General features: G+C 40.6%; 1 protein-coding gene across 2 annotated transcripts in view; it reads right to left on the bottom strand.

Moving 5' to 3' along the window:
• Positions 1–26097, bottom strand: part of Npsr1 (neuropeptide S receptor 1) — a 180766-nt gene that overhangs the window by 23861 nt on the left and 130808 nt on the right. Inside the window, exons 3-5 of one of the 2 annotated variants that reach the window (XM_041657614.1) lie at positions 18027–18130; positions 3727–3820; positions 1661–1862 (exon numbers count right to left, since the gene is read on the bottom strand). In XM_041657614.1, the coding sequence (XP_041513548.1) occupies positions 1661–1862; positions 3727–3820; positions 18027–18130 (400 nt within the window). The remainder of the gene's footprint in view (positions 1–1660; positions 1863–3726; positions 3821–18026; positions 18131–26097) is intronic. The other variant, XM_041657615.1, reaches the window with a different exon arrangement.

The raw sequence follows: 26097 nt of genomic DNA, 5'->3' as shown, positions 1-26097 counted from the left end.
GTTGGTGAAGAGGACAGGAGGAAGTTGAAACAAATGTTAAATGCTAATTTGTCAGTTCGGCAAAGATGACTGGACAGCTACCCACCTCGAATGAGGTAGTGACCTGGCTGTCTTGATCACTGCCACTGATGCCGTCTTTAGCTTCCGTTTGCTGTAAGGCATGCCTTGAGAAAACGTCAGAGCTGGATGGTGAGGCTTTGCACTTCCTCCCAGTCTTAGGCTTTCAGGAGACTAAAGATGGCACCGAGCACAAAGCAAGTGATATTTCATAATGTCTGGGGACACTTAGGGACAGCCACGCTGATGGTAAGTAAAACAGATGCCTGTTAGAGTAACGAGGTGTATTGTCCTAGCTCACAATTAGAGAAAGATCAAATAAAGAAAGGGTACTACCTTTCTCTGTGCTGGGAGAAGAGCCAAGAGTCTCACATTGTCTATCAGAACTCAAGTTGGTAGAGTGTTGTGCACAGGCACCCACAGTCCTAAAGGTGAGCCGTCTTTGCCCTGGGAACCCTGCTACCTGTGTTCTAGACAACGAGGGGTGCATTCAAATTTTAATTACAGGGATTTATTATTATTTCTTTCACTTCCTGTGTACTACCACAACCCAAAGGCTGGCTTTGCTTTTCCTCTGACTTGATGATCCATCCTGGTAGGTTAGGGACTCTCAAAAACTTGTGGATTACCATGGGCCACATGCACAGCTGCCACGGGAGCTCTTTCCACATGCCCCATGCATACAGGCAGGACCACTGCTGCCCGAGTGTCTTGCTGCGTGAGTGGGACCCTATCTGGAGCAGGCTTCTGGGGTCTTCTGTGGCCTCAGGACCAAGGGAATATGTTCTGGGACTAATTACCAAGACCTTTTGCAATAAACTGCCCCTCTTTGTTCTTCTAGCCATGGGAGGGAGTCATTACATACTTCTTCCTGGGAGACACTGCCTGCCTGCTCCCTTACTGCCTCCAGCCATTTCTAGCCTTTGGTCACCGTGGAACCCACTTTTCCCCTTACATTTGCCTTCTCTTTCTGGAGTTCTTTGGTCCTTTAGTGGTAGTGTACAAGTGTTGGGTACCAGTTTTGACAAGTATAGCATCTTCATGCTCTTTACTAACTTTTCTAACCCCCATGCCCCTGCCCTGGTAAGTGGTATATGTGTCAAAACTGGTCCCTGACATACAAGAAGTGCTAGTGACATCAAATCTCAGAGCCATATCTTCAAGCATGTACCCATATACTATTGCATCTTTGTTCAATTTGTTTTAAGTATGTCTGTCTTTCAATTTTCAAGATCCCTGAAGCTATTATTATAATTTGTATTTGAAAGGTCATATGATCAAGGAAAAAGATCAGGGTGTGTAATCAGACAGACCAGGATCTCAATCTTGTGTGGTATTAAGTTCCTTAACTTCTCCGATCTTAAGTTTTACTTAATCAAGTAATTTATTTCACAGGACTGCACTGTAAAAGATGGGATCAGCCACTTGACACAATGCATGTGTATGAGCATACTCCCTGTCAACATTCTCCTTTCCCAGACTCTGATGCAGGAGATTAGCCCATGATTGTATTAGATAGAATCCTGCATCCCAACATGTTCCCACAAAAACGTAGGAACAATGACTACTCTGAATGTGTGGGGTTCAGCCCCTGACCTCTCACCTGATAATTGTCAGCGGGATGAAGTACACCAGAAAGGCCACAATGGTCATGTACGGAGTCCAGTAGGAATCATCTGGCCACAGTGCCCAGCACTGCACCTCACCATTGGCGAGTGTCCTTTTTCCGAATATGAAGAGTGTGGGGACGGAAAACAGGAACGCGAGGCTCCAGGCTATCCCGATGAGGACTTTGGCTTGCTTCTCTGCTTAGAGAAAAGAGAAAGATGCCTGGGCACCTGGGAACACACTTGAGGAAGCACACAGGGTCCACTCTTGGTGACTGATTTCTGAGAGCCACTGGGACCTGCCAGTGTCCCCAGAAGCCTCAGTTTCCTCATAAGTAAATGGGTGTGACCCCTCTGCTGTAGGGTTCAGTTCCGATATGGGGGTGCAGGCCCACCTGCATCCCACTGTATAAAGCTGCAAGAAGATTCTTCTTTGAATCTTATTTAGCTAACTGGTACAATTTCCTCTCCTCATGTTTAATCTTGCAGTTCCTTAATTAGCAGTCCAAATGAACACTTCTGCGTGTCTCCTAATTATATCTTTGTTTCTTGATCTGTGTTCATGTCTTTTTTTTTTTCAGTTGATGTTCTTAAGTCTTTGCCAAATTTGTCACAAGAAAGATATTAGCTCTTCATCTTTTCTTTCTTTTGGTACAAATTTCCGCTTGTCCTCGTGCTGCTGTTCATGATTTTTATTTGTATAAGTCATTTAAGACCTTGATGAAGCGACACACGTGTTCCTTTACTGCTTCTGCTCTTAGTGTGATTCCTAGAGAGACCCTTTCCATGTTATGATGATGGAAGGTTTGTCATTATATTCTCCTAGTCCATCATGTTTAAATGACTGGATTTCCTGGCCCAACAGAGTCTGCTTTTAATTAGCTGTGACATGGGAAATTGATGTTTTCAGCTGGCTAGAGAGCTAGTCCAATTTTATGTATTAACAAAGCCATTCTTTAACAACTGATTTAAAGTGCTATTTGCTCTGTGTGTGTGTGTGTGTGTGTGAGAGAGAGAGAGAGAGAGAGAGAGAGAGAGAGAGAGAAACAGAGACAGAGAGAGACAGACAGAGAGGAAGAGAGAGAGAGAGAGAGAGAGAGAGAGAGAGAGAGAATATGTGTGTGTGAACGTGCAAATTCTTTGGGATGCATTTTAAATACATTATTTATTGTTTCCAGTTTAGTTTTTTATCACATTTAAAAGATATCCATTTCCCCCTGTCTTTACAGTGAAATTTAAGTTCCTATAAGGTTAGGAGTTCATGAGGCCAGGTCTGCCTTGTGCCAAGCAGAGGGTTGCTAGCTGGTCCTGTGCAGTGCTCACCACCACTCACTGAGGGTTCCTGGGACCCTGGAGAGTCTCTCCATCCACAGCATCTTAGGGTTACTCCCCCTATAAGTAGAGGTTCCATTCCTCCCACCTGGTCAGAGTGCAGAAGACAGGAACTGGATGTGGTTGAGTATTCCTGATGCCTCCACATCTTAGGACTGTCAGCTTCCTGAGTTCTGCCTCCCCTCCTGCCCTGTACACTGGACACCACGAAGAAACACTCCTAGCCACACTCACTACTGAAAGCATCAGTTGGAGGTGTTATGTACCATCTCCAATTTTTTTTTCAGGTTTCCTGGACCAAGGAGAAGTTCCTTTGTTTTCAAAACTACTTTTCCAGTTTTGTGGACTTGGGGTAAGGGAAGGCCAGGTGTTTGACTCTTGAAAATGAAGACCACAAAGAGACAATACTCATTTTATCATAGGGTATGCCTGTTGGCAGGGATATAAGGAACTAGGCGGAAACACTTCCCAGAGGTGAACAGTCACAGCATGGCACCACCAAGGACGTCCCTTATGGGGCCAGGATCAGGTAAAACTCCCCAGGTACCCAAACATTTTTCTGTATTTGTGGACTCTCAAATGCATTAGGCAGTGATGGAAGAAGAGAAAGAGAAGAAAGAGAAGAGAAGGAAAAGTAGAATGTAGTTGGAACAGAGAGAAACATTAATAAAATATTAACAAAAAGAATCCCACCCCATGAAAGGATCTTCATGAAAGAGTGCTTGCTCACCTCCTTGAAGAAACTTCATGGGGTAAACGATGGCATGGTATCTGTCTATGCTGAGGGACACCAGGACGTAGGTAGAGGCATAGAGCAGGACAACCTAAGGACAGGAGCCAGAGGACACACGTGACTTCACCTGGGAGAGGACATGCACATAGTGCTCTTGCTATTTAGAAACCAGGGGATTGAACTAAGTAAGGTGCTGAAGAGGATTGAGGTGGAGGCGCTGCCTGGCCCTCCCTGCTGGAAGCAGATCTGGGCTTTGCTGTTGAACTTTGCATTGCTCCTGAAGAGTGAGAATGATCAGAGCTTTCTCCATGCGTTCACTGGCTTCTAGGAAATTCCACATTTCAGGATCAGTCTCTCTTGACATTTGCCTGGTACACTTATCTATAATTGACTTTTAAAGCTAAACTAATTTCCCATGCCACAGTTGACATTCCAGAATCATTAGAAACAAAAGTTCATTTGCCTTTTATTAGTGAGAGTAGCTGAGAGGTAACAGAAGGTTTCTGGTTCCCTGGAGTCTGCATGCTGCTCCAGTCATTGACCCCAGCATCACCCTCAGAGAGCTCACCCCTTCCTCCAGGGCTCTAACAGAGCTGTATGAGGCCTAAGCTTCTGAGCCTTGCTTCCCTCCTCTGACTGTCCTTTGAATAACCTCATTCACTCCCTCTCAATCCCTCGGGCACAGTCTCAGCTGTATTCTCTGTAGAGGAAGAAATTGGGATGCAAGTTAACATCTCTTCTGTGACAGGTTCATATTTAGAATATATCTAGATTAAAAATGTCAGGGAGTCTGATCTTAATGAAAATATTCTGAGTAACTGAAGCCAATGAGACATTTCCTTTTGTGGATCTAATATAGGGGCCACAGACAATGGGAGTGTAGGGCTGAGAGTCTGGCTATTTCTTTGGTTATCACATTTGTTTGGAGTTTGTACCTTTGTTGTTCTTTCTGTAGAGTAAATAAATTATAGCCACACTATAACCAACTATAGTAGATCAACCCATTATATTTGCTTCTGCTATTGAGTTAAAGCTATTGCTACCTGAAATGTGGTCATGGGATTAAGCAGTTGACAACACTAATTCTGTGAACATCGTAGCTTACCCTGCTTTACACATGTTGAGAGTAGCTATATGAGCCTCCAATTAGGCAAAACTATCACACATACAGCCTGTCTCATACTACAGAGTGGGCTAGCTCCTGTGCTGCAGTGGCTATGGTGCTGAACCAGAAGACCGCGATCACGAGGGTGTCCTATCACAAAGTTTAAAAATCACAGACTGGGCCATCAGAAGTCGGGGACCATCTGCATAATTCTTTATTTATTTTATCTCTGTAACATAACCACAAATGCATTCCAGCTCTAATGCTGCAGGGAGAGGGTTGTAAAGAATAATCAGGAACTGCCGCTCCCTCCCCTTTGGCACATCAAGAGAAATCTTAGTGTATGTGTGCAAAGAGTAACCAAGGGAGAAACTGAAAGAGTTTGATTAAGTTTAAAGAAAATTAGTCAAAGCAATGAATGCCTCCTTCGAGGCTGTTGTTTCTGTGTGTAAACCATGGGTTTAGAATCATCTGGGTGACCACACAGTGCCAAAAAGGTGGCATCGAAGGATGAGAAGGGGGACAGCAAGGAAGAAGACCATGGTGAACAGTTTCTAAGAGTCTTGAATATCTGCGCTGTCTAAAGTGAGGTGGTAACACAGTTCAGAATCTGGAATGGGAGGAAAAGTGACCAAAAATAGATTTTCAGGGCTGCAGGCAATATTCACTAAGGTGAGATTAACGTTGAGACACAACCAAAAGGAGTATTCAGCTTCGTGGTTGAAACATCATCACGCATCTAGGTGGAGCAAAACGAAATAAGCATATCTACGAGAAATACATCGCAAATTCTGCTTCTCCATAAAAAAGCAAATGCCAGAAAATGTGTTCAGGGTTTTGAAAGAAAAGTTGTGATCCAAGAGTCTTGTAAATTTCAGTTTGGTGCCAATGCACAGAACAGTTTTTTTTTTTGGATAACTACGAAGGAAGGAAATATAACACCCCACATCTCCTGCCAAAGTCCTCAAGAGGAAACATGAGCTGAATAAGAACTATTTCAAAATTAAAAAGAAGGGATAAAATCACAATGCCATGTAAGAAAGGCATCAAAATACAAAATGCTTACATGATGGTAATATAATGATGGAACATTCCAGGGAAGAATCTGGGCAGTGGTGTGAGGGGAGAGTGTGAAAGAGAGGTGTTGGTAAGTCCCCGCTTTGATGTTTAGATAGTTCTCTATCTGCCTTTGATAGAGATGTATCTAAAAAAGAAAGGTAAGTTATAATGAAGTGAACTTAAAATGGATGAAGATGAATTCCTCTTTCTTCTGTGGTTACTGTAGCTACAAGTTTCATGGCTTAAATGTCAGTTCATTCTCTCACAGTTCTGGAGATCAGAAGTATAGAACAATTCTACTAGCCCCATACCATGATGCTAGCAGACCATGCCTTTTCTGGTGACTCTAGGGGAGAATCCATCCCCCGGGTCTGAGCTCTAGTAGCTGCCAGCACCTACCCTTGTGGCCTACATTCAATCCCGTGCCCTGTGCTACAGGGTCCTCCCTCTTTTTGTGTGTCAGATCTGTATTTTCCTCTTATGATTCCATTTTAGGATTTCCCGAACTAATTTCCAATCCTTAGTCATACATGCCAATCCTCTTTTTGTCACATCTGGTGCTTAGCGGGTGTAAGTTCCAAGGGTTAGGGTACAGATGTCCTGGGAGAATATATTCTCAGCTTACCACAGTAAATAACTGCGTCTGAAGCAAACACTCAAAGAGAAAAATTTCAAAGGAAACAGTGGCAGTGAGGTACTGGAATAATACTAGGCACTGTTTCCCATTGTAAATGTAAATGGCTTGATCTCTTTCATTAAAACAAACACATTTAAAACAAATAACTTCCCTATGGTCTAAGTGTACTCTATTCAGAATAGAAACCAATAAAATCAAATGACATTGAAATTTATTATTAAAGCAGTGGTCAGGGGCATATCAAACAACTAGTATGATTTTAAAGGCCTTTATTAAAATGTACTGCATGATACCAATCAAATTCAGAGCTAGCTGCATCCCGTGTGACAAAGTGAGAAAGGCTACAACACAAGTGGCCATAGACTACTGATAACTTAGATGTAATCAGTGAGTCAACACTCAATAGATGCAACAAAAATAATGTGTAAGGCTTTCCAGGCAAACGGTCTAAAAATGCAAATAGGAAAAACTGAGCTCCACAGTATAGAATGCAAACTATCTAGACTCTACATGACATCCAAAAATTTGGTCAGATACTGAATTGCCAACAACGGAAAATTTTCAGTAGGGATCCAAAAAGTAGGCCATATTCAACTCACATATCTCAAGCAAGTGATGAAGCTGAAATAAGTAACACTTGAAAAATACCACTTGGAAATCTAAACATCTTCATAATTAACTCAAGCGAAGAAGGAAATCACAGTACAATTATAGTCAATTCATAAATGTCAACAATGGGAACTCTACACACCAACAGCATATGGGGTGCCATTCAGAGAGCAGATGGCAGCCTGAGGACAAGTCTGCCTTCTTGCCACCCCACCCCCAACTCTCACAGACGTGACCCAGGGAATGTGACATGCAGGGGATGCTACATGCAGGGAAGTGAGACTTAAATGCTGGAAGCAGAGAGACTTTACTCAGAAAAATGTCAGACTGTGCTCATGTAAACTAGTATTATTGGGCTGACTTTAAAATCATGTACTTGATGTACCAGAGAAAGTGTAGGTTTACAAAATCCTACAAATAGTAACAGAGGATTCTTGTGTTGCTCACATCACATTGACACACAGCCCCTGGTGTTAATATCTGACATTGGTGTGGCATTAAACTCATTCATCAGCCTTGATACATTATCAATAACTAAGGTTCTGTCTTTGTCACTACATTCTGTGGGCTTTGACAGTGGCGTGTGGCACATAGTCACCATCAGCTTTATCCAGATGAGCATCACTGAATTAGCAATGCCCTAAGTATGTCTAGTCATTCTTTCTTCTTACAAATTCCTGGAAACCATTGATTTATTTTCTTTAACACAGCTTCACTTTTCTGAGGTTGTGCCACAGCTGACGTCACATGGTGTTTAGCTGACCAAGGGGCTCCCTCCCTCTAAATATGTGCTTTACTATTCTTCCATGTCTTTTGGCATCTTATTTTCATATTCCACGGACATGACATGTTTTGTTCATCCATTGAATTATTGATGGACATCTTGGTTAGTACCAGTTTTTGGTGATTATTACTGCAGCTACTAAAACTACCTTTATGCAGGATTTTGTGTGAACATAAGTCATATACACTCAATTGCACAAACATCTACAATCATCATTGCCCAACTGTATAGTGAGATTATGCTTAACTTTGTAAGAACCCATCAAATTGGTTTTTACTTTTAGGTCTCTCAACAGCGAGTGCAAGTTCTTGTTAATACAAATCCTTACCCATGTTTGGTATTATTAGCTTCTCTTTAAGATAGCCACTGTATACTACAGGAGTAGTGGTACCTTATTGTTCTGATTAGCAATTACCTAATGAAATGCGTGTTTGCCATTTTCAGTGATGTTCCTATTTTTCCCTATTTTAAGAGGGTTGCTTTTATGTTGTTATCCTTTAAATTTTCCAGTTATCCTATAATAGTTTTATAGTATTACATTTATGTGTGTGGCTCATATTGAATATTTTAAAAGGTAAAATATCTGTGTTTATGGTTTAATATTTTATTTTTATTGCACACATCAATATTTTACAGAACACCTTAGTGGTAACTACAATTATTGTGACCAATTCTTTTCTGTGTAAAGACCATTAAAATTATTCACAATAGACAGAATTTGTGTTGCAATTAGCTACTTACGACCCTCATTTAAAAATTTTTTTCAATTTTACATAATTTTATTCAGTGGTTATATAGAAGTTTAAGGTATCAATCACCATACACCAAATTGGCTTACCTATTCCCCAGTGGGTGGGCATCTAGAACTTCGTGGCTTTCCTCCCTTTCTCCACTGCTCACACTGCCTGTGGGACTCATTCTTCCTCCTCCCTAGGGAGCCCCACAGCATTCTCAGAATTCTGGCTGATCATGACCATTCTCCTCTTCCATCTCAAACCCCAACCCTGTCTCCTTCCCAGGACCCCCACAGCCCACATTGCTGGTTGAAATCTTCTACCTTACAGGACTCAGACTCTTGTCTTTCCAGGCAAAGCTCTTACTCTCACCTTCCCTGGGCACACTAATGTCACCATCCCAGACAGGGTCTCAAGCTGTTTCCTGCAGAACTCTACCTCTTTCTTTGAAAGTTGAGCCCTACTTTCCCTTCTGTGGGAATGTCAGTGCCTCTTAGGGAGGGCACACTCTACCCTCCTTCTGCCCCTTGAAATCCACCCTCCAGGACCCCCAGAGTGATTTACTTGCTTGACTTGTAGAGTACTTGTCTACCCTGACCCCTGGCACTCCATTCCCACCATGTGAGGACCTGGGTGAGCCCCTGCTCATTGTGCAGGAAAATGGCATTTCAATAAAAGATTTATTTATTTTCATTTTATGGATACAGCTGTTTTGCCTACATGTATGTCTGTGTACCACATCCATGCAGTGCCTGTGGAGGGTAGAAGAAGGCATCATATCCTCTGGCACTACAGTTACAGACATTTGTCAGCTGCCACATGGGTGATGGAAGTCAAGCCCAGGTCCTCCAGAAGACCAGGAAGTGATCTTCACTACAGAGCCATCACTCCAGCCCTTCCCTCTGGCATTCTAACTTTACTTTCTGAGCATCTACATGGAGCATCTGCCTGCCCCTCAGGAAGTGATTCCACCTGTCCCCTGGGTGGCATCATAAGGCTCTGTACCAAGGACAGAGGCTACCTCCTCTACCCACTAAGACTCCAACTACTGACATCAGGACTCTGTGGACTATCTGCTAGCTTCCCCAGTCAGAAACCTTATCTCTAATACCTGAGCCACCCAGGCCCTCTGGCTTAGTAGTGCCCAGAGCAATTGCTCCTCAGGTCAGAAGTCACAGTGCATCAACCCCAGTTCATGCTCCTCTCAGCTAACACACACAAAGCACCTGCTGAGCAGGTCAGAGTCTGTGCCTTTTCCTAGCTGAATTAGAACTGCCTTAGCTACTGGGCTCACAACTCAACATCAACTTGTCACAGGACTGAGTGTCTTGTATATCCTGGATATTCCAAACCCAGCACAATCAGAAAAACAAAACAAAACAAAACAAAACAAAAACAAAAACAAAAAAAAAACAAAAAAAAAAACAAGCAAACAAGCAGATTCAAACACCAATTCAACACAGGTGGTCCTGAAACTCATATCAAGGCACAACACATTTTGATTGAAGAGCACAGAAGTCCATCTCAAACTGGCCAGGGAAGTTCCTTCAAGTCAGCTAGTTTTTATATCATGATGTTGGAAAGAACTATGGAGACTGCTGGGGAAGAAAACACATCAGGGGTTGTACTCAACCCTGGCCCCTGCATGCTGCAACACTTACTTGTCAGGCCAGATGTGCCTACTGGTGCAAATGTGGCACAGGGTTACAGGGGTAACTAATGACTTTCTTACTAGATTTGATGCCTACTCCGCAGATGAAGATTCATAACTCAAACTGTAGTCCTAGTCAAGAGTTCATGACTGTGGTAGCATAGAAGCTGCTTGTGTTATTTTGCTAAGAGGTTATGGCATTAAAGCCCTTGCTAAATATTTGTGCTTATATACATAGATCTGGGCTACTCTCAACCTTGGTTAGAGAAGTTCCTTTTCACAGTGGGTAGCAGTCAGTGGAGTGATGCATTCCTTTCAAAGTACTGACAAGAAGAGACTTAGTGCTCAGCCTCAAAAGGCGATCTCCATCATCTCCTCAACTAGTCCCCACCCAGGCCTCAGGAAAGATTTTGGAGGGGGAAGCAGAAAGAATGTTAGATCCAGAGGAAGGTGAAGAGTGCCGCCAAGTTCTGTCTTTTGAACATGGCATAGCTATCATAATCATGAACTCACAGCAGCAAGGGCTGCCTAGACAAGACCTGATGAATCAGTCAAGTATCACATAGTCATGGTAGATGATCTCCAGGACACCCACTGAGAACTATTTGCAAGAGATGGTTCCTGGGATAGGGAGAGACATTCATTTTGAAGGTGTGACCACTGATGGGATTCTGACATGCCAGTAGACGGCCCTCACATAAGTATATGGGAGGCAAGAAATAAAATCCATCTCTCTGTTTTCAACAGGAAATACATCTTAGTTTTAAAGACAGGTACCACTTCAGAGTAAAAAAAGAAATGGATTAAAGTACTTCACTCAAATGGGACCACAAAACAAGCAGGCATTACCTACCTGCCAAAATAGACTTCAAACTAAAAGCAATGGAAGAGATAAAGTTGGACAATTCATTGTAATCAAGGGAACAGTTAACCAAGAAGACATCACTATACCCAATAACAAATATATGGAGAAAGAGGTCAATGACATACTTTATTCATAGTAGACTCAAAGAAAATAAAAAGAGAATAAAAAACCAAGAGAATGAAGCAACTCTTCGATGAAAACTTTAAATGTCTGAAGATAGAGATAGAGAAAGACACTAGAAAATGGAAAGACATTTCATGCTCATGGATTGGTAGAATTAATAATGTGAAAATGACCATTTTACCTAAAGCTATTTATAGATTCAATGTGATCCCAATTAAAATTCCATAACAATTTTTCACAAAAATAGAAAAATACTATCCTAAAATTGATATTCATAAGCAACCACATAAGACCCCATACAGGCAAACAATTCTGAAGTTAAAAAAACACAATGCTGGAGGAATTGTAAATCCAGACCTTAAGATGTAGTATGTAGTGTATATTTAAAAAAATTTATATATTTATATAATATGTATCTAAATATTTTTATATAATATATATAGTGACTATGATTATTGGACTCTTTTGGCATCCTTGAAGTAAATTCCACTTGTTTGAGATTGTGATCCTCAATGTGCTATGGAAATTGTTTTCTCTAACATCTTTTTTATTTTCTTGCACTTATGATAATAAGGGGTATTGGCCTCTTGGTTTTGTTTCTTGAAGTGCTTCAGCTTTGTATGAAGATAATGCCAGTTTTGTGAAATGAATTTGGATGATTTCTCTACTTACTAAATTTTTGGAAGAGATAGATGGGTGCTAACTCTTTTTTTAAATATTTTGGAGAATAAATCAATAAAGACATCTGGGCCTGGGCTTTTTCTTGTTGGTGATATTTTTTTTATTTTTTCAGTCTGGTGTTCATTATTTCTCTCTTTAAACTTTCTATTAATTGATTACTTTATCTTTATACCTTGTGCATTTCTTAGAGTTTATCAGTTCCTTCCATGTGATCTGATTTGTTGGCAAATATTGATTCATAGTTGTCGCGGGATTGTCGGTATTTCTGTGATATTAGCCGTAATGTTTTCTATCTAACTTCTTATTCTATTGATTTGAATTTCTATCTTTGTAAGTGAAAATGATGAATTTAATTTTTCCTTTCACAAAAAATGAACTCAGTTCCGTTGATCTTCCCTACACATTTTTTTATTCTCTAGTCTTCTCCTTCACCATTTCCTGTTTCAGCTTGAGTCCTTCCTTCTGCTAAGTTTGGATTGAGTTTGTTCTTTCCTTTTTACCTTGAGGCACCAAGCCAGACTATGTGTTTTGTTTCTCTCTTCTTTCTGAGTACAATTTATTGTTGCTAACACCCACCTCCTCACTGGTTTTAAAATATCTTTAGGTATGTACCCATTGCATTTTAATTTGTTTCAAAATCTCTAAACTTCCTTTTGAATTTTTTAAAATCCCTAGGTTATTTTGAAACATTTTGCCCATTACTAACTGCCTTCTAGTTTTCTCCAGTGCAGTTGGGAAAGTTGTGCGGTTTCATCGAGACTTTCAGTTTATTAAGACTTGGTTTGTGACATCCGTGCTTTGAATGTGATTGATCTTGTGACTGTTTTCTCACTGCTAATGAAATTTTCCTTGAAGTTCTTGCTTTTCTATTCTCAGATTTCTGTATGACCTGATTTTAACATTCTGAATGTTTATTCCTATTTATCACTTAGCTTCTGTACTTCAGTTTACTGGCCCTATTTATTGTAGCTTTTATGTCACATCTTTATGTGGCACACTCACTCACAGGAATTCCTCAGGAAAGATTTCATAGTTTGTAATGTTTACTGTACATGAGACATTCTTTCTTGCCCCTTTTCATATTTCATATTTTTGTTGGAAATACTCCAGAAAATCAGCAGTTTTGAAGTCATCAGATTTTCATTTATTCACTTCTTTACTTGTGTATCTAAATTGATATTTTTAAATTTATGGTTCCTAGTGTGCTAGGAACTGAACTGGGGTCCTCTGAGGGATCAGACTGTGATTTTAACTACTGAACAGTCTCTAGCCCCTGATAATAATGCCTTTGTAAAAAAAACTCAGTAACCCAAATGGGGGACGTGGAACCTGAGTCAGCCATCTCCTGTAACTAGGCAAGGCCTCAACATATAGTTTGTCCTTTCTGCAGAGTGTTCTGGGCTGGAGTCTAGCAGAATAGTTATCCTAGAGGTCACAGAGACCACCACCTGATGGGAACAGATGCAGAGACCTCCAGCTAAACATCAGGGAATTTTGCAGAGAAGTGGGGAGGAAAGATCTGAGAAACCAGAGTGAACATGGGCACCATGAGAGCATGGTCCACAGATTCAACTGACCAGGATTCATGGGGGCTCACAGAGGTCAGAGAGCCTGTGAGGGTCTGACCTAGATCCTCTGTGTATACATTATGGCTGAGTAGCTTGGTGTTCTTGTGGAATTCCTAACCGAAGCAGGGGTGGAGGAGAGTTGTCTCTGACTCTTTTGTCTACTTGCCTCCTACAGGGTTGCCTTAACTGACCTTGATGTGATGGTACCTGCCTGGTCTTACAGTATCTTGTTATGCCATGATTGGTTGAAGTCCCTGGGAGGCCTGCTCTTTTCAGAGGATAGATAGATGGGGAGGGAGGTTCTGGGGTGGAGAGGGGAGATAGGGTGGGGAAATAGAGGAGGGAAAGGAAAGGAAACTGTGTTTGGAATGTTATATATGAGAGAAGAATTTTAAAATGTCATAGAAAATAACTGGGATTAGACAGAGAAAGCTTAAAAGAATTTTTTAAAGCTGGCATCTGATGGCTGCTTATTTGATATAAAAGTGACCAGATTCACCGTGGGCACAATTCTGCCTGCCTATAATACTTGTAACAGCAATTTTGAATGCTTTACAGGTAAGAGTGCAGTTGCTGTCTCTAAGAAGCTTTGGTGGTATACAGGGTCTTTATTTTTAAGTCATGTTTTAAAGACCAAAAAGGAAGAAATAATGTTGAGTTGCTCCCTTCCTATCCCTAACTTTTTGAATGCTTCAGACCAAAGAGAGGATTAAGTACAGCGAGGAGACTCTAGAGGGCAAACCAACGAAGACATGACTACTGAAGCAATAAGACAGCTAAAAACACAAACAGCAAAACAAAACAATGTCTGACATCAATAGCTTTCAATAACATTAATGGCTTCACCTCTTCGATCTTAAAACACAAGCTAGTTGATTGGGTTGAGAAACAAAATCTGTCTTTATATTGCCTCTAAGAAACTCAACTTGAAAGGTAGGTACTACATAAAAGTGAAAGGATATAAAAATGTATTCCAAAGAAATGGAATTGGGATGCTAGCAGATGTTATTATTCTTATATCTAGCAAAAGAGACTTCAAACTAAAAGTAACCAGAAGAAATACAGATGATCAGTTCATTCTAATCAAGGGGACAGTTACTCAAGACATACAATCCAAACCTAAATATATGTACACCAAGCTCTGGTGCACCCAATTACATAAAAGTGCAGTATTGGGATTAAAGACACAGATTAACACTAATCCACTAATAGTAGGTGACATTACCATGTATTTTTCAAGTCAAGCAGTGTAACAGATGCAGCTTTTATCTCCTTGTTGACTATTGATTTGTCTATTTCGAATCTTTGTGATTTTATATGTATTGTAGTTGTGTTTTCTATTTGCATGAGAAATGTGGTTGGAATTCTACTTGGATTACATTGAATCTGTAGATCATTTAAAGCAGTTTTACAAAAAGCATTTCTTCTGATCCATGCTGTTAACTATTTTTCCATCTACTTATGTCTTATCTAATTTCTTTTTACTTTAACTTATTTAATTGCAGAGTTATAATTTCCAGTTTGTAGACCTGACAGATACTTATTCAAATATATTCCTCCATGTTTTGGTATACTTTTGTAGTTTTCATAATCTTTTTTTGAATAGTTTTATATGTAGATATGCCTTACATTTTGTGTTTTGGTTTTATCTTCTGTAAATTTTGGCTTTATTTATTAATTCTAACCTTCTGGCAGGCTCTTTAGAGGCATTTTTGCTTCTGCATGTCTAATTTGGAAGCTTTTACTTCTTTCTGTTGGTAGCCTTTTCAGCTGAGTGGAAGCGGCAAGGCTGGCATCCTTGTCTTTTGCTGACCTCAGAGAAGGAACAGTGCACAGTCACCACTGTTGAGTGTGATGTTAGCTGTGGCCCTGACACACACCACATTTCTTGTGTTGAGTTGCTTTCTTCCTACTCCTAATTTCTCAAACTTTTTTTTAAATCATGAAAAGACTTTTTCAGATGTCTCAGTCAAAGGCAATAGCTTTGGGCCACACCCATTCCTGACAACCGCACAGTCCAAGGTGTGCACTTATTTTCTAAGGTCTTAGGAATATGTCGTAGATTTTCAAGGCTCCTATAATGCGCCACTACTCAGCCTATGTTTTAGAATTTGTTTCATTTATTGTTTCTCTCAACAATTATCTCATAGCTTACATCAATTTCCTATAATTATTTTGGACAAATACCCAGAGAAAAAGAGATTTTACAAAGGAAAATTTCTGGGTGAGCCTTGCAAGTCTGGTTCTCTGAAGGACTGCCAGCCGCTCAGAATAATGGCAGCTCTCTGGGAAAATGCTTTGCAGGACTCTATCCATGATCTCCTCTCATGATGGCTGGCAGAATGTTTCCCTGTGAAGGAAAGTTGTTAATGTTCAAGGATATCACAGAAATGGACACTGCAGGATGGGAGTAATGAAGGCTACAATATCACAAAACTCACTTTCCTCCAGTCAGCTGGGTTTTCTCTTCAACGCTTCCAGGCTATTGCAAGCCTTTGGTGAATCTGCAGAACCCTACAAGACTTCATTCTGGCAGCTTGCCAACATTTTCCTCTGCCATCATAGGAGAGAATCATTAGAGTTTTCCTGCCAAGGTGTATCTTATATACTATTTTTTTTTTAGTAATTGTTAATAAAGAAAATTGAAGAAGTGTTTTTGGTATGGGTATTTGGTATCGGTCACTGCTTTAAGTTGGTAAATAGTGAGAACAGCATGAATTACAAACACACTTTTGGAAAGCATGGTGGTATATGTGGTGGCCAACCTCCAACAGGTCTCCAGTAGATGTCCTCTCTTGTTTTCAGTCTCTCCAGTTGTTCCCTTCTTTGCCATAAAGAATCAGAGTTGACTTGTGTGCCCAAGAGAAAAAATGTGAAGGCCATGGCGTTGAACTACTGAGACAATTACGTGAAGACCATTGACACTTCTCTTTTGGTCACCAGGACAAATTGCTCTTGGGAAATCCAGTTGCTGTATTGGGAGGATAGTATTGAGCACCCAGCGGAGGCCACATATTAGCCACTGGTTACATTAAGTGAATTGTCCGGTCCCAGATAAGCCCTACAAAGGCCCACGGCCATGAATCATGTCATGGATCCTAGCCCAAGAAACCTATTTCTGAGTTTTTGACTAATAGACACCATGAAAGGATAAATACATATCATATTAGGCAACTAAGACTGGTTATAATTTGCTCTTCAGCAATCAACTACTGTTATAGCAATAGAATAATCAAAATCAGCTCTCTTCACAAAAATAGTTTCCACAAGAAGGCAGAAGACATTTTTCAGGTAAGTATTGCATATTGATGACTGCACCCCCGGCATGCCCAAAGAGTTTATACCAAATCCACTCAAACAAAACACCAGCTCTCTGCACCGACTCCTTTTAAAGTCATATTCAGAGCACAAAGGATATTAACATCACAGCTATTTGTTTTCCTACAATGAAACAAATGTTACCAAGACTGAAAAGTAATAAAATGAATGAAACCATAATCTTACTTCTGAAGATGTATACAGATATCCTAAAATACCTAACAAATAGACTCTAAGATAACAATGTTCCCCAGATATGCTGTTATTCTTCTGTAAATCTGAAGTAATTTTGATCTGAAGAACTGCACTAGAAATGGAGTAATGGGATTTAATTGTAAGTTTAGAAGCACAGGGTTTCTAATTGAACTCACTGCTTACAGATTGGCTAGCACCAGTTAACTTCAGGGGTTGGCTGGTCTCTGTCTCCCCATGGCTGGGGTTACAGATACACATGACCTTGCCCAGCTTTTATGGGGATGTTGGGGATACAAACCCACTAAGTTACTCATGCATGCATTGCAAGCACTTTACCCACAAAACCTTCTTCCCAGGCCTATTCAAATCATCCTATGCTATACTGTAAATCACATATGCATATTATCTATATATTTAGTTTATATTAAAGCATATCAACAGGCCCGATGGGTATGGATTTAAATGTAGATCGTAGCAAAGCATAAGACATAGTATTAGTCATAAAATATTTGAAGAAGGACAATAATTTAGAGAAGGTATTCAAATGCTAAGAGATATTTGAGAAAGTGAGTTTATGTGGTAATCAGGTGCTTAATATTTATTTTGTAGTCATTTGTTAACATTTTCCTAGAAGAAGTGTCCGAGTGATAAAAGAGTAAGCATTGACAGAACTTTGGGGATTTATCTAGCTATAGCATATCATAAGGGTTACTGCTTACCACTGTTTTCACTCAGTGATATCTTTATTATTTTAATTGTTGCTTTGCATATGCATTATTTGTAGCAAAAAACCCCACCCATTTTTAGAAATTTTAGAATTTCACCTAGAATTCCTTTCTTTTCACCTAGGAAGAAGGGAGTGACGGGTTTCACATGAACACAGGTTTAGCAGTTACTTCCTTCATGCTATCCCAGAGCTGATGTTGGCTTCATTGTGGCTCATCCCACTGGGGAGGCGGTTTCCATACCTGAAAATAGCGGACAACTCTGCAAACCAGGTCGGGGGCCATGAAGTCTCCAGTGAATCGCCAAATAATATCTGTCAGGATGTTGATCAGTCCTGTGAAGGAGTCTAACAAAAAACACAAGTTTCAATCTCTCCAAAATTTGTGGTTACACGGCAGAGAAAACAAACTCCTGGGTTGGTTTTGTTTTCTCTTAGCTTAGCAGATGGCGACAGAAGGAAAGTGAAGCAGGAGCTCCCTGTCTTTAAATATCAGAGTTTGTTTGCGCCTAGAAAGGATTTCAGCTGTGACTGAGGAGGAATCGATAGTCCCAGGAGAGGGCCTTCCGCACTCATGCTGTGAGAGGACTCACAGGCAGACAAAGCTGAAGATGGCAAATGTGTGCAAAATGCATCTCTGTCCTGCATAGAGTGGGCCATAATCTCATTGCCTGTCGAACATGGGTGACGACAGACTACTGCAAGTTTCAAATCTTCGTTTATCTCATAGAATACTTTCTTTTTAATTTAACCTTCATTTTTTTTAGAATTTCATACATGAATGCTGTATTTACATAATTTCCTCCTGCTCCCATTTTCAATTCCCCTCGTGTTCCCCTACCTGCCAAATTCATGTTCTCCTCTTAATTCTTATTGTTTTACGAGCACACGCACACACACACACACACACACACACACCTTACTGAATGCATTTAGTGTTGTTTGTGTATGTATAGACTTGATAACTTATCAGGAGCCTGATTCTCTAGGAAAAACTTGCTTTTCTCTCTCAGAAGCCATTTACTGCTATCGTGTTGTAGAATTAATTTGCCTTTCTAGTAAGAAACCATTCTACACACTTAGAGATTAGTTAAGAAAATCTCTTTAATAATATAACTTGCATACAGCTCTGGCTGGTGCTCATAGGAGTTGTCCTGGACCAGAGAGTTCTACTATCTTATACAGGTTTAGACTCCTGCTTTCAACACACTTCAACCTTAAGTCTCTTTCAGGTCCAGCTTACTCTGTTTCTACAGTCTAAACTGAGACTGCATGTCTGCTCACTTGGGTAGATGGGAGATTTATAGAGTGAATATATTTCCATAATTCTGTAAGTGCACCAGAATTGCTCTTTTCAAACGGTTGTTGCCCAGGTTCATCTTGCTCACCTGACAGAATTATATTTTGCCTGATAGGAAGAGAGGGAACTTAATGGGAGACAAGGACTTAACTGGTGGCTGTGACCCTGGGCTGTCCCCTTGTGTTGATGGTAGAGGCATATTCTTTGGTCTAAGGATGGACCTAATGGCTAGTAGTAAGTAAAGGTTGTCTCCTAAGAAGTCAATCTTGGTGAATAAACATTAGCAGAGACTTCCTTTGCAACACCATACTTCAATTATTGTATACACTATTCTTTTTTACAGTGTCTAACAAGCTTGGCTAGTACACTATTATCTGCCATGGCCACTGGAGGTGACATTCCTGTAGCTAAGCTCTTCGTGTCATTTCATATTTCACAATCAAGTGGACTGGTTTGAAAGAAAACGACCCCAAAAGGAGTGGCACTGATAGGAGGTGTGGCCTTGTTGAAGCAAGTGTGTCACTGTGGGGGTGGGCCTTGAGGTCTCAGTGTTACTGTAGTTGACTTCCTGTTGCTTGTAAGGCAAGATGAAAAAGGACTCTCAGTTCCAGTACTGCATTTGCCTGCACGCTGCCGTGCTTGCTGCCGTGCTCCCCAAGACAATGATAATGGACTGAACATCTAAAATATAAGTGAGCCCCCTCAATTAAATGTTTTCACTTAGTAGTGTTGCTTTGGTTATGGTATCTCTTCATAGGAATAAGAACCCCAACTAGGACAGTGGGTTGTGAGTAAATCCTTTATATCCTCATAGGTTTATGAGTTTATGTATGAATCCTTTATAACATCAATTTTACTTCTTGGAGACCTTCTGCATCAACAGTTATTCATCTATGGGTGATGAAATACTTGAAAAATTGAGACTTAAACCCAAGTCCTCACAAATGCTAGGAATGTGTTCTAACACTGAGCTACATGCCAGACCCTAGTTTATTTTTTACTAAAATGTATTAGTTCTTTAAAATAATGGGTCTCATCATTTCCCTTTCAAACTTGCATATTTTATACTGTAATAATATCCATACCTGTTTTTATGCCAATATCAATATGTTTTAATTACTGTAGTTCTGTAATAGAGCTTGATGTCAAGGATGGTAATACCTCTAGTTAATGAAATCAAATTGAAGACCTGAATATTAATCCACACACCTATGAACACCTGATTTTTGACAAAGAAGCTAAAACAGTGGAAAAAAGAAAGCATCTTCAGCAAATGGTGCTGGCATAACTGGATGTCAACCTGTAGAAGAATGAAATTAGATTCATAATTATCACCGTGCACAAAACTCAAGCCCAAGTGGATTAAAGACCTCAGTATAAATCTGACCACACTGAACCTGATAGAGGAGAAAGTGGGAAGTAGCCTTCAGTGCATGGGCACAAATGACCACTTCCTAAATATAACCCCAATAGCACAGACAATAAGAGCAACAATAAATAAATGGGGCCTCCTGAGACTGAGAAGCTTCAATAAAGCAAAGGACACAGTCAATAAGACAAAAAGGCAACTTACTGAATGGGAAAAGATCTTCACCAACCCCACATCAGACAAAGAACTGATCTCCAAAATATATAAAGAACTCAAGAAATCAGACATTAAAATAACCCAATTAAAAAATGGTGTACTATACTAAATAGATATTTCTCAACAGAAGAATTTCAAATGGCCAAAAAACATGTTCAACTTCCTTAGCTATCAGGGAAATGCCCATCAAAACAACTCTGAGATACCTGTCAGAATGGCTAAGATCAAAACCACTAATGATAGCTTATGCTGGAGCGGATGTAGAGTAAGGGGAACACTCATCCATTGCTCGTGGGAATGCAAACTTGTACAACCACTTTGGAAATCAGTATGGCAGTTTCTCAGAAAATTGGGCATCAACCTTCCTCAGGATTCAGCAATACTAATCTTGGGCATATATCCAAAAGATGCTCAATCATACTACAAAAGCATTTGTTCAACTATGTTCACAGCCACATTATTTGTAATAGCCAGAATCTGGAAACAACCTAGATGCCCCTCAACTGAAGAATGGATGAAGAAAGTATGTCACATTTACACATTAGAATACTATTCAGTGGTAGAAAAAATTGACATCTTGAATTTTGCATGCAAATGGATGGAATTAGAAAACACTATCCTCAGTGAGGTAACCCAGACCCTCCAAAAATGGATATAGTATGTACTCACTTATAAGTGGACACTAGCCATAAACAAAGAACATTGAGCCTATAGTTCATGATTCTAGAGAGGCTAAGTAATAAGGTGAACCCAAAGAAAAACATATATAGACCTACCTGGAAATTGGAAACAGATAAAGTTGCCTGACAAAATTGGGACCATGGGGGCAGGGGGTAGAAGGGGAGGATTGAGGAGAACTTGAGGGAATGGGATAGTTGAGATGGAGGAAGGACAGATATGAGAGCAAGGAAAGAGATATCTTGATTGAAGGAGCCATTATGAAGTTAGCAAAACACCGGGCTCTAGAAAAATTCCCAGGAATCCACAAGGATGACCCCAGTTAAGACCCTAAGTAATAGGGAGAGGGTGCCTGAACTGGCCTTGCCCTGTAGTCAGACTGATGATTATCTTAAATATCATTTTAAAACTTTCATCCAACAACAGATGGAAACAAAGGCAGAGACCCCTGGAGCACTGGACTGAGCTCCCAAAATCCAGTTGAAGAGTGGAAGGAGTGAGAGTATGAGCAAGGAGGTCAAGACCATGAGGGGAATGAATGAGCATGGGATCAAGCTAGTCCCTCTGAATGTGGTTGACAGTTGGGGCAGACTGAGGGGTCACTGAAAGTGGCACTGGGATTTGTCTCTACTGCATGTACTGGCCTTTTGGGATCCTATGCTCTTTGGATGTATGCTTTGCTCAGCCTAGAAGTAGTAAGGAGGGCCTTGGACTTTCCACAGGGCAGGGAGCCTTCTCTTAGGATTGGAGGGCGTTGGGGTGGGAGGGTGTGTGGAGGAAGTGGGAGGAGGGGAGAGAGTGGGAATTGGATTGGTATTTTTTAAAGTAATAAAATATAGTAACAAAAAATCCATAACTGTTTTCATCTCTTGTCACATTTCTCTGTGAAATTTATTCACATTTTAAAATTTTCATTTAACTCATCATTACATTTTTATGCCCCCTTCAAATACAGACTCAACACATGAGAGAAAACATAGTATTTGTCTTTCTGTGTCTGGATTATTTTAATTAACAGGACTATTTCTGGATACATATATATTCCCATAAGTGATATTTTGTTTTTTATGGATAAACTTATATTGGTAAATATAATGCATATATGCACCACATTGAGAAATCCATTTCTCCATTGATAAACACCTAGGCTATTTCCATAAGTGGGTTTTGTGCACAGAATCACAATAATGTCCACATATCTCTTCCATATGCTGACTTTGATTCCTTTATTATATACTCGGGACTGACAAAGAGGGTTATATTATGGCTTGTTTTAGTGTCCTAGGTTCATTTTCGTTGTGATAAAATATCTTAAAAAAGAATAACTTAGTGGAGGAAGGCTTAATCTGCCTTCAATTCCAGGATCAATTATCTTTGAGGGGCAATCAAGGCAGAAATTCATGCAGCTAGTCTATTCATATTCACAGTCAGGGGAAGAGAGAGTGAACACAGGTCTGCTTTCTTGCAGCTTCTGCTCAGCTGGCTTTCTCTACTCTTATGCAGAGCCTAGCCCATAAAAAGGATCCACCTACATTTAGGATGAGCCTTCTTCCCACCCCACTTAACAATCCCCCACAGTTCTCCATAGGTGTGCTTACAGGCCCACCTGATCTGACAATTCCTCATCCTAGACTCTCTTGCTAGGTGCTTCTAGGCTATGGCAGGTTGACTTGTAAAGCCAATTATCACATTTAGTTTTTGTAGAACCCCCACCTCCACATTGATTTCCATAGTAGTGGAACTAATTTATATTCCTACCAGACACGTATAAGAGCCCCCCTCCCCTCTCTCCTCCCACTCTTGGTTTCTTGAGACAGGTTTTCTCTGTGTCACCTTGGCTGTCCTGGAACTTGCTCTGGAGACCAGTCTGACCTATGACCAAGAACTCACAGAGATTTACTTGTTTTGCCTCATGAGTGCTAGGATTAAAGGAGTGCACATCCCTGTCACCACTAAAAGGGTCTCTTATCCTTGAATCTTGGAAACATTTATTGTTTTTCCTTCCTTCCTTCTTTCCTTCCTTCTTTCTTCTTTTCTTCTTGTCTCTTCCTTCCTTTCTTTTTTCTAATATTGTTATTTGTCTATTTCATACATGTGTATAATGTACTTTAACCCCTATGCCTCCCTCCCCCTACTTTCTCTTATCTTCCATCCATTCCAGTTTCATAACTTTTGGTTTTATTCTGTGACCCATTTAACCAGGATTATCTATCTGTGTGACAATTGGATTGAAACCATCTATTGGAGCTAGTCTGGGACTTCAGTAATGACTCCTCTCTCCTTGTATTTAACAGTGGTAAATAGTTCAGCAGTGAGGAGTAGGGACTTGAGCTCCTCCTCCATCCCTGCCTGACTGCTGGTCTGCTCATTCATCTTACTACACAGTATCATGTAAGTAACATGTCTTACAAGACATCCATGGCTGCTGTGAGATTATCATTGGAATGGCTTGTCTTGCCCAGAAGCTGCTACTTTCCAGTCCTTCTCCTTTTTTTCTAGTTGTCCACTCTTTTCAGCCCCTCCTCTGCAGTGTTCCATGAGCCTTAGAGAGGATGGTATAAATGTCTGTTTATAAACTTATTCAGCACTTAGACTCAGCTCTGTGCAGTCATGAATGTTTGTGTTTACCATTGTTCACTGGAGAGAGAATTTTCTCATTAAGGCTAACAGTAAGGCTCATCTATGGGTACAAACATAATTATTCAGTTTGACATTGTGTCATTCTAGCTAAACAGCATTTTTCAGTTCCTCCCAGAGCCTATTGTCTCCCCTACGATAGGTTATTGACCAGGTTTCCAGTACCTCAAATCCAACCAGAGAGCAATTTATTATTCCCGTAACTGTAGGGCCACTACTGCACAAATGGGCACATCTTATAAGACAGATTGGTCTCAGACCTCATAGGACTGACACTGAGTAATGCAATTGGTAGCATTTCTATGCCCAGAGACCTGGATAGCACTTTCTAAGACTTCTGGGAAAGAGGACAATCATGGCTCAGTTTCAGCTTGTCTTCTCTGTATCACACAGTATGTGGTGTCTTCAGCAACAGGTCTTGTCATCTACTTCTTGTGGGGAACCAAAAATAATGGCCAGGAAATGGAGAAATGGTTCAGTTTTTAGGAGTACTTGCTTCTCTTGAGGAGGACCCAGGCTTGGTTCCAAGCTGGCTCATAGCTGTCTGTAATCTAGTTCAAGAGGACAGGGGATCCTATTCTGAACTCTTGTGGGCACCAGGCACATATATGGTACACATACTTGCAGACAAAATATGAAACACACAAATAAATAATTTTTAAAGTAAAGGCAAGAGCTTTGTATTGTTTTGGGGGCCTCTGGGGCATCCCTGACCAAAAACTCAGAAGGAGGCACCCCACCTCTGTAACCAAGGCTTTTGTTCAGTAACTCATGGTTTCTGGGAAAAGCTTTGCCCAGATACAGCATTTATTCTTCATTTTATTTTTGCTTCCCATTTTATTATTATTATTATTATTATTATTATTATTATTTTACTATTTTGTTTGTTTTCTTGATTGTAGACTTTCTGATGAGGAAGATGGAATCTTAAAGTACTTTTTATTTTTTTAAAAAATAAACTATTTCTTGAGAGCAAGTAATCACTCTGTATCTAGCCTTCCAGGGGCAATGCATACATTCTCTGACCCTGAGGTGGTCAGCACCACTCACCCACCACCCACTGGGGCTTTCAGATTTCTTAAGTGTATGGCAACCCGCATACCATGGTAAGTGACTAGACACCTGGCCTGATATCACACGGGGCACATGATCAGGCTCATGAACACAGAACTCAGTTCGAATCATGCACCTCACAGCCAAGAAGCTGCTTTTCTTGAAGAGTCCTGGAAAGGACGTCTGAAGCCACCTATGAAGCACAGATTAACGAGAGTGCCCTGAGAGGACAGGATGCTACCCTTTGGAGTGCATCGCATGCGATTCGAGTCCTCTTTCTGGCATTGTGTCTCTTGCAGGAAACTCACAAAGGTCTTAGAATGAAGAGGTAGAAGAGGAAGGCCTCAGTAGCCTCACTCCCAGGAATGCAACTGGGACCTTCCAAGTCTTATGTCTGTTTCTCTCTGTCTGCCATATTGTTACTCTGTAGGCAACAACAATAAAAAGTATCAAAGACAAGTACTCAGGTACTACTAGAGGATTGTTACAGTCTGGGAGAAAATAAACACTGTGGCAATTCAGAATTATAAGAGACATTGTTTATTCCTTCTCTATTTACAGTTTTCCCTTTCTTTCCTTCCTCCTTTTCTCCCTTCTCTTCCTCTCTCTCTTCCCTCTCCTTCCCTCCCTCCCTTCTTTCTTTCCTTCGTGTGTGTGTACGCATGTGTGTGCATGTGTGTGTGGTATGTGAATGTGTGGTGAAGTGCACATGTGTGCAGATGCATGTGCCCACAGAAGCCAGATGGAGCTACCAAGTGTCCTCCTTAACCACCCTCCACTTTATTTCCCTGAGAAAATTTTCTAACTGAATAAACTAACCATGCCATTTTTCCCCCCAGCTAGAGTAGCTAGCCAGCTTGCCCCAAGAATCCTCCTGTCTCCATTCCTCACAGAGGGGTTGCATAACCCTATCTCAAGTTCACATGGATTCTAGTGGTGCCAATTCAGGTTCTCATGCATGTTCAGCATGTGGTTTTGCCCATTGAACACATCCGCATGAGACACCCCTATGAGATCAGTTGTTACTGATCATGGCAGGCTTATGAAGAGCCTGAGAATTGT

Source organism: Microtus oregoni, unplaced genomic scaffold, assembly GCF_018167655.1.
Source record: "Microtus oregoni isolate MIOR12 unplaced genomic scaffold, Mior012 000008F_ref0000371, whole genome shotgun sequence".
Taxonomy (NCBI): Eukaryota; Metazoa; Chordata; class Mammalia; order Rodentia; family Cricetidae; genus Microtus; species Microtus oregoni.
The sequence above is the reverse complement of the archived record's forward strand: the minus strand, read 5'-3'. Positions and strand labels throughout refer to the sequence as shown.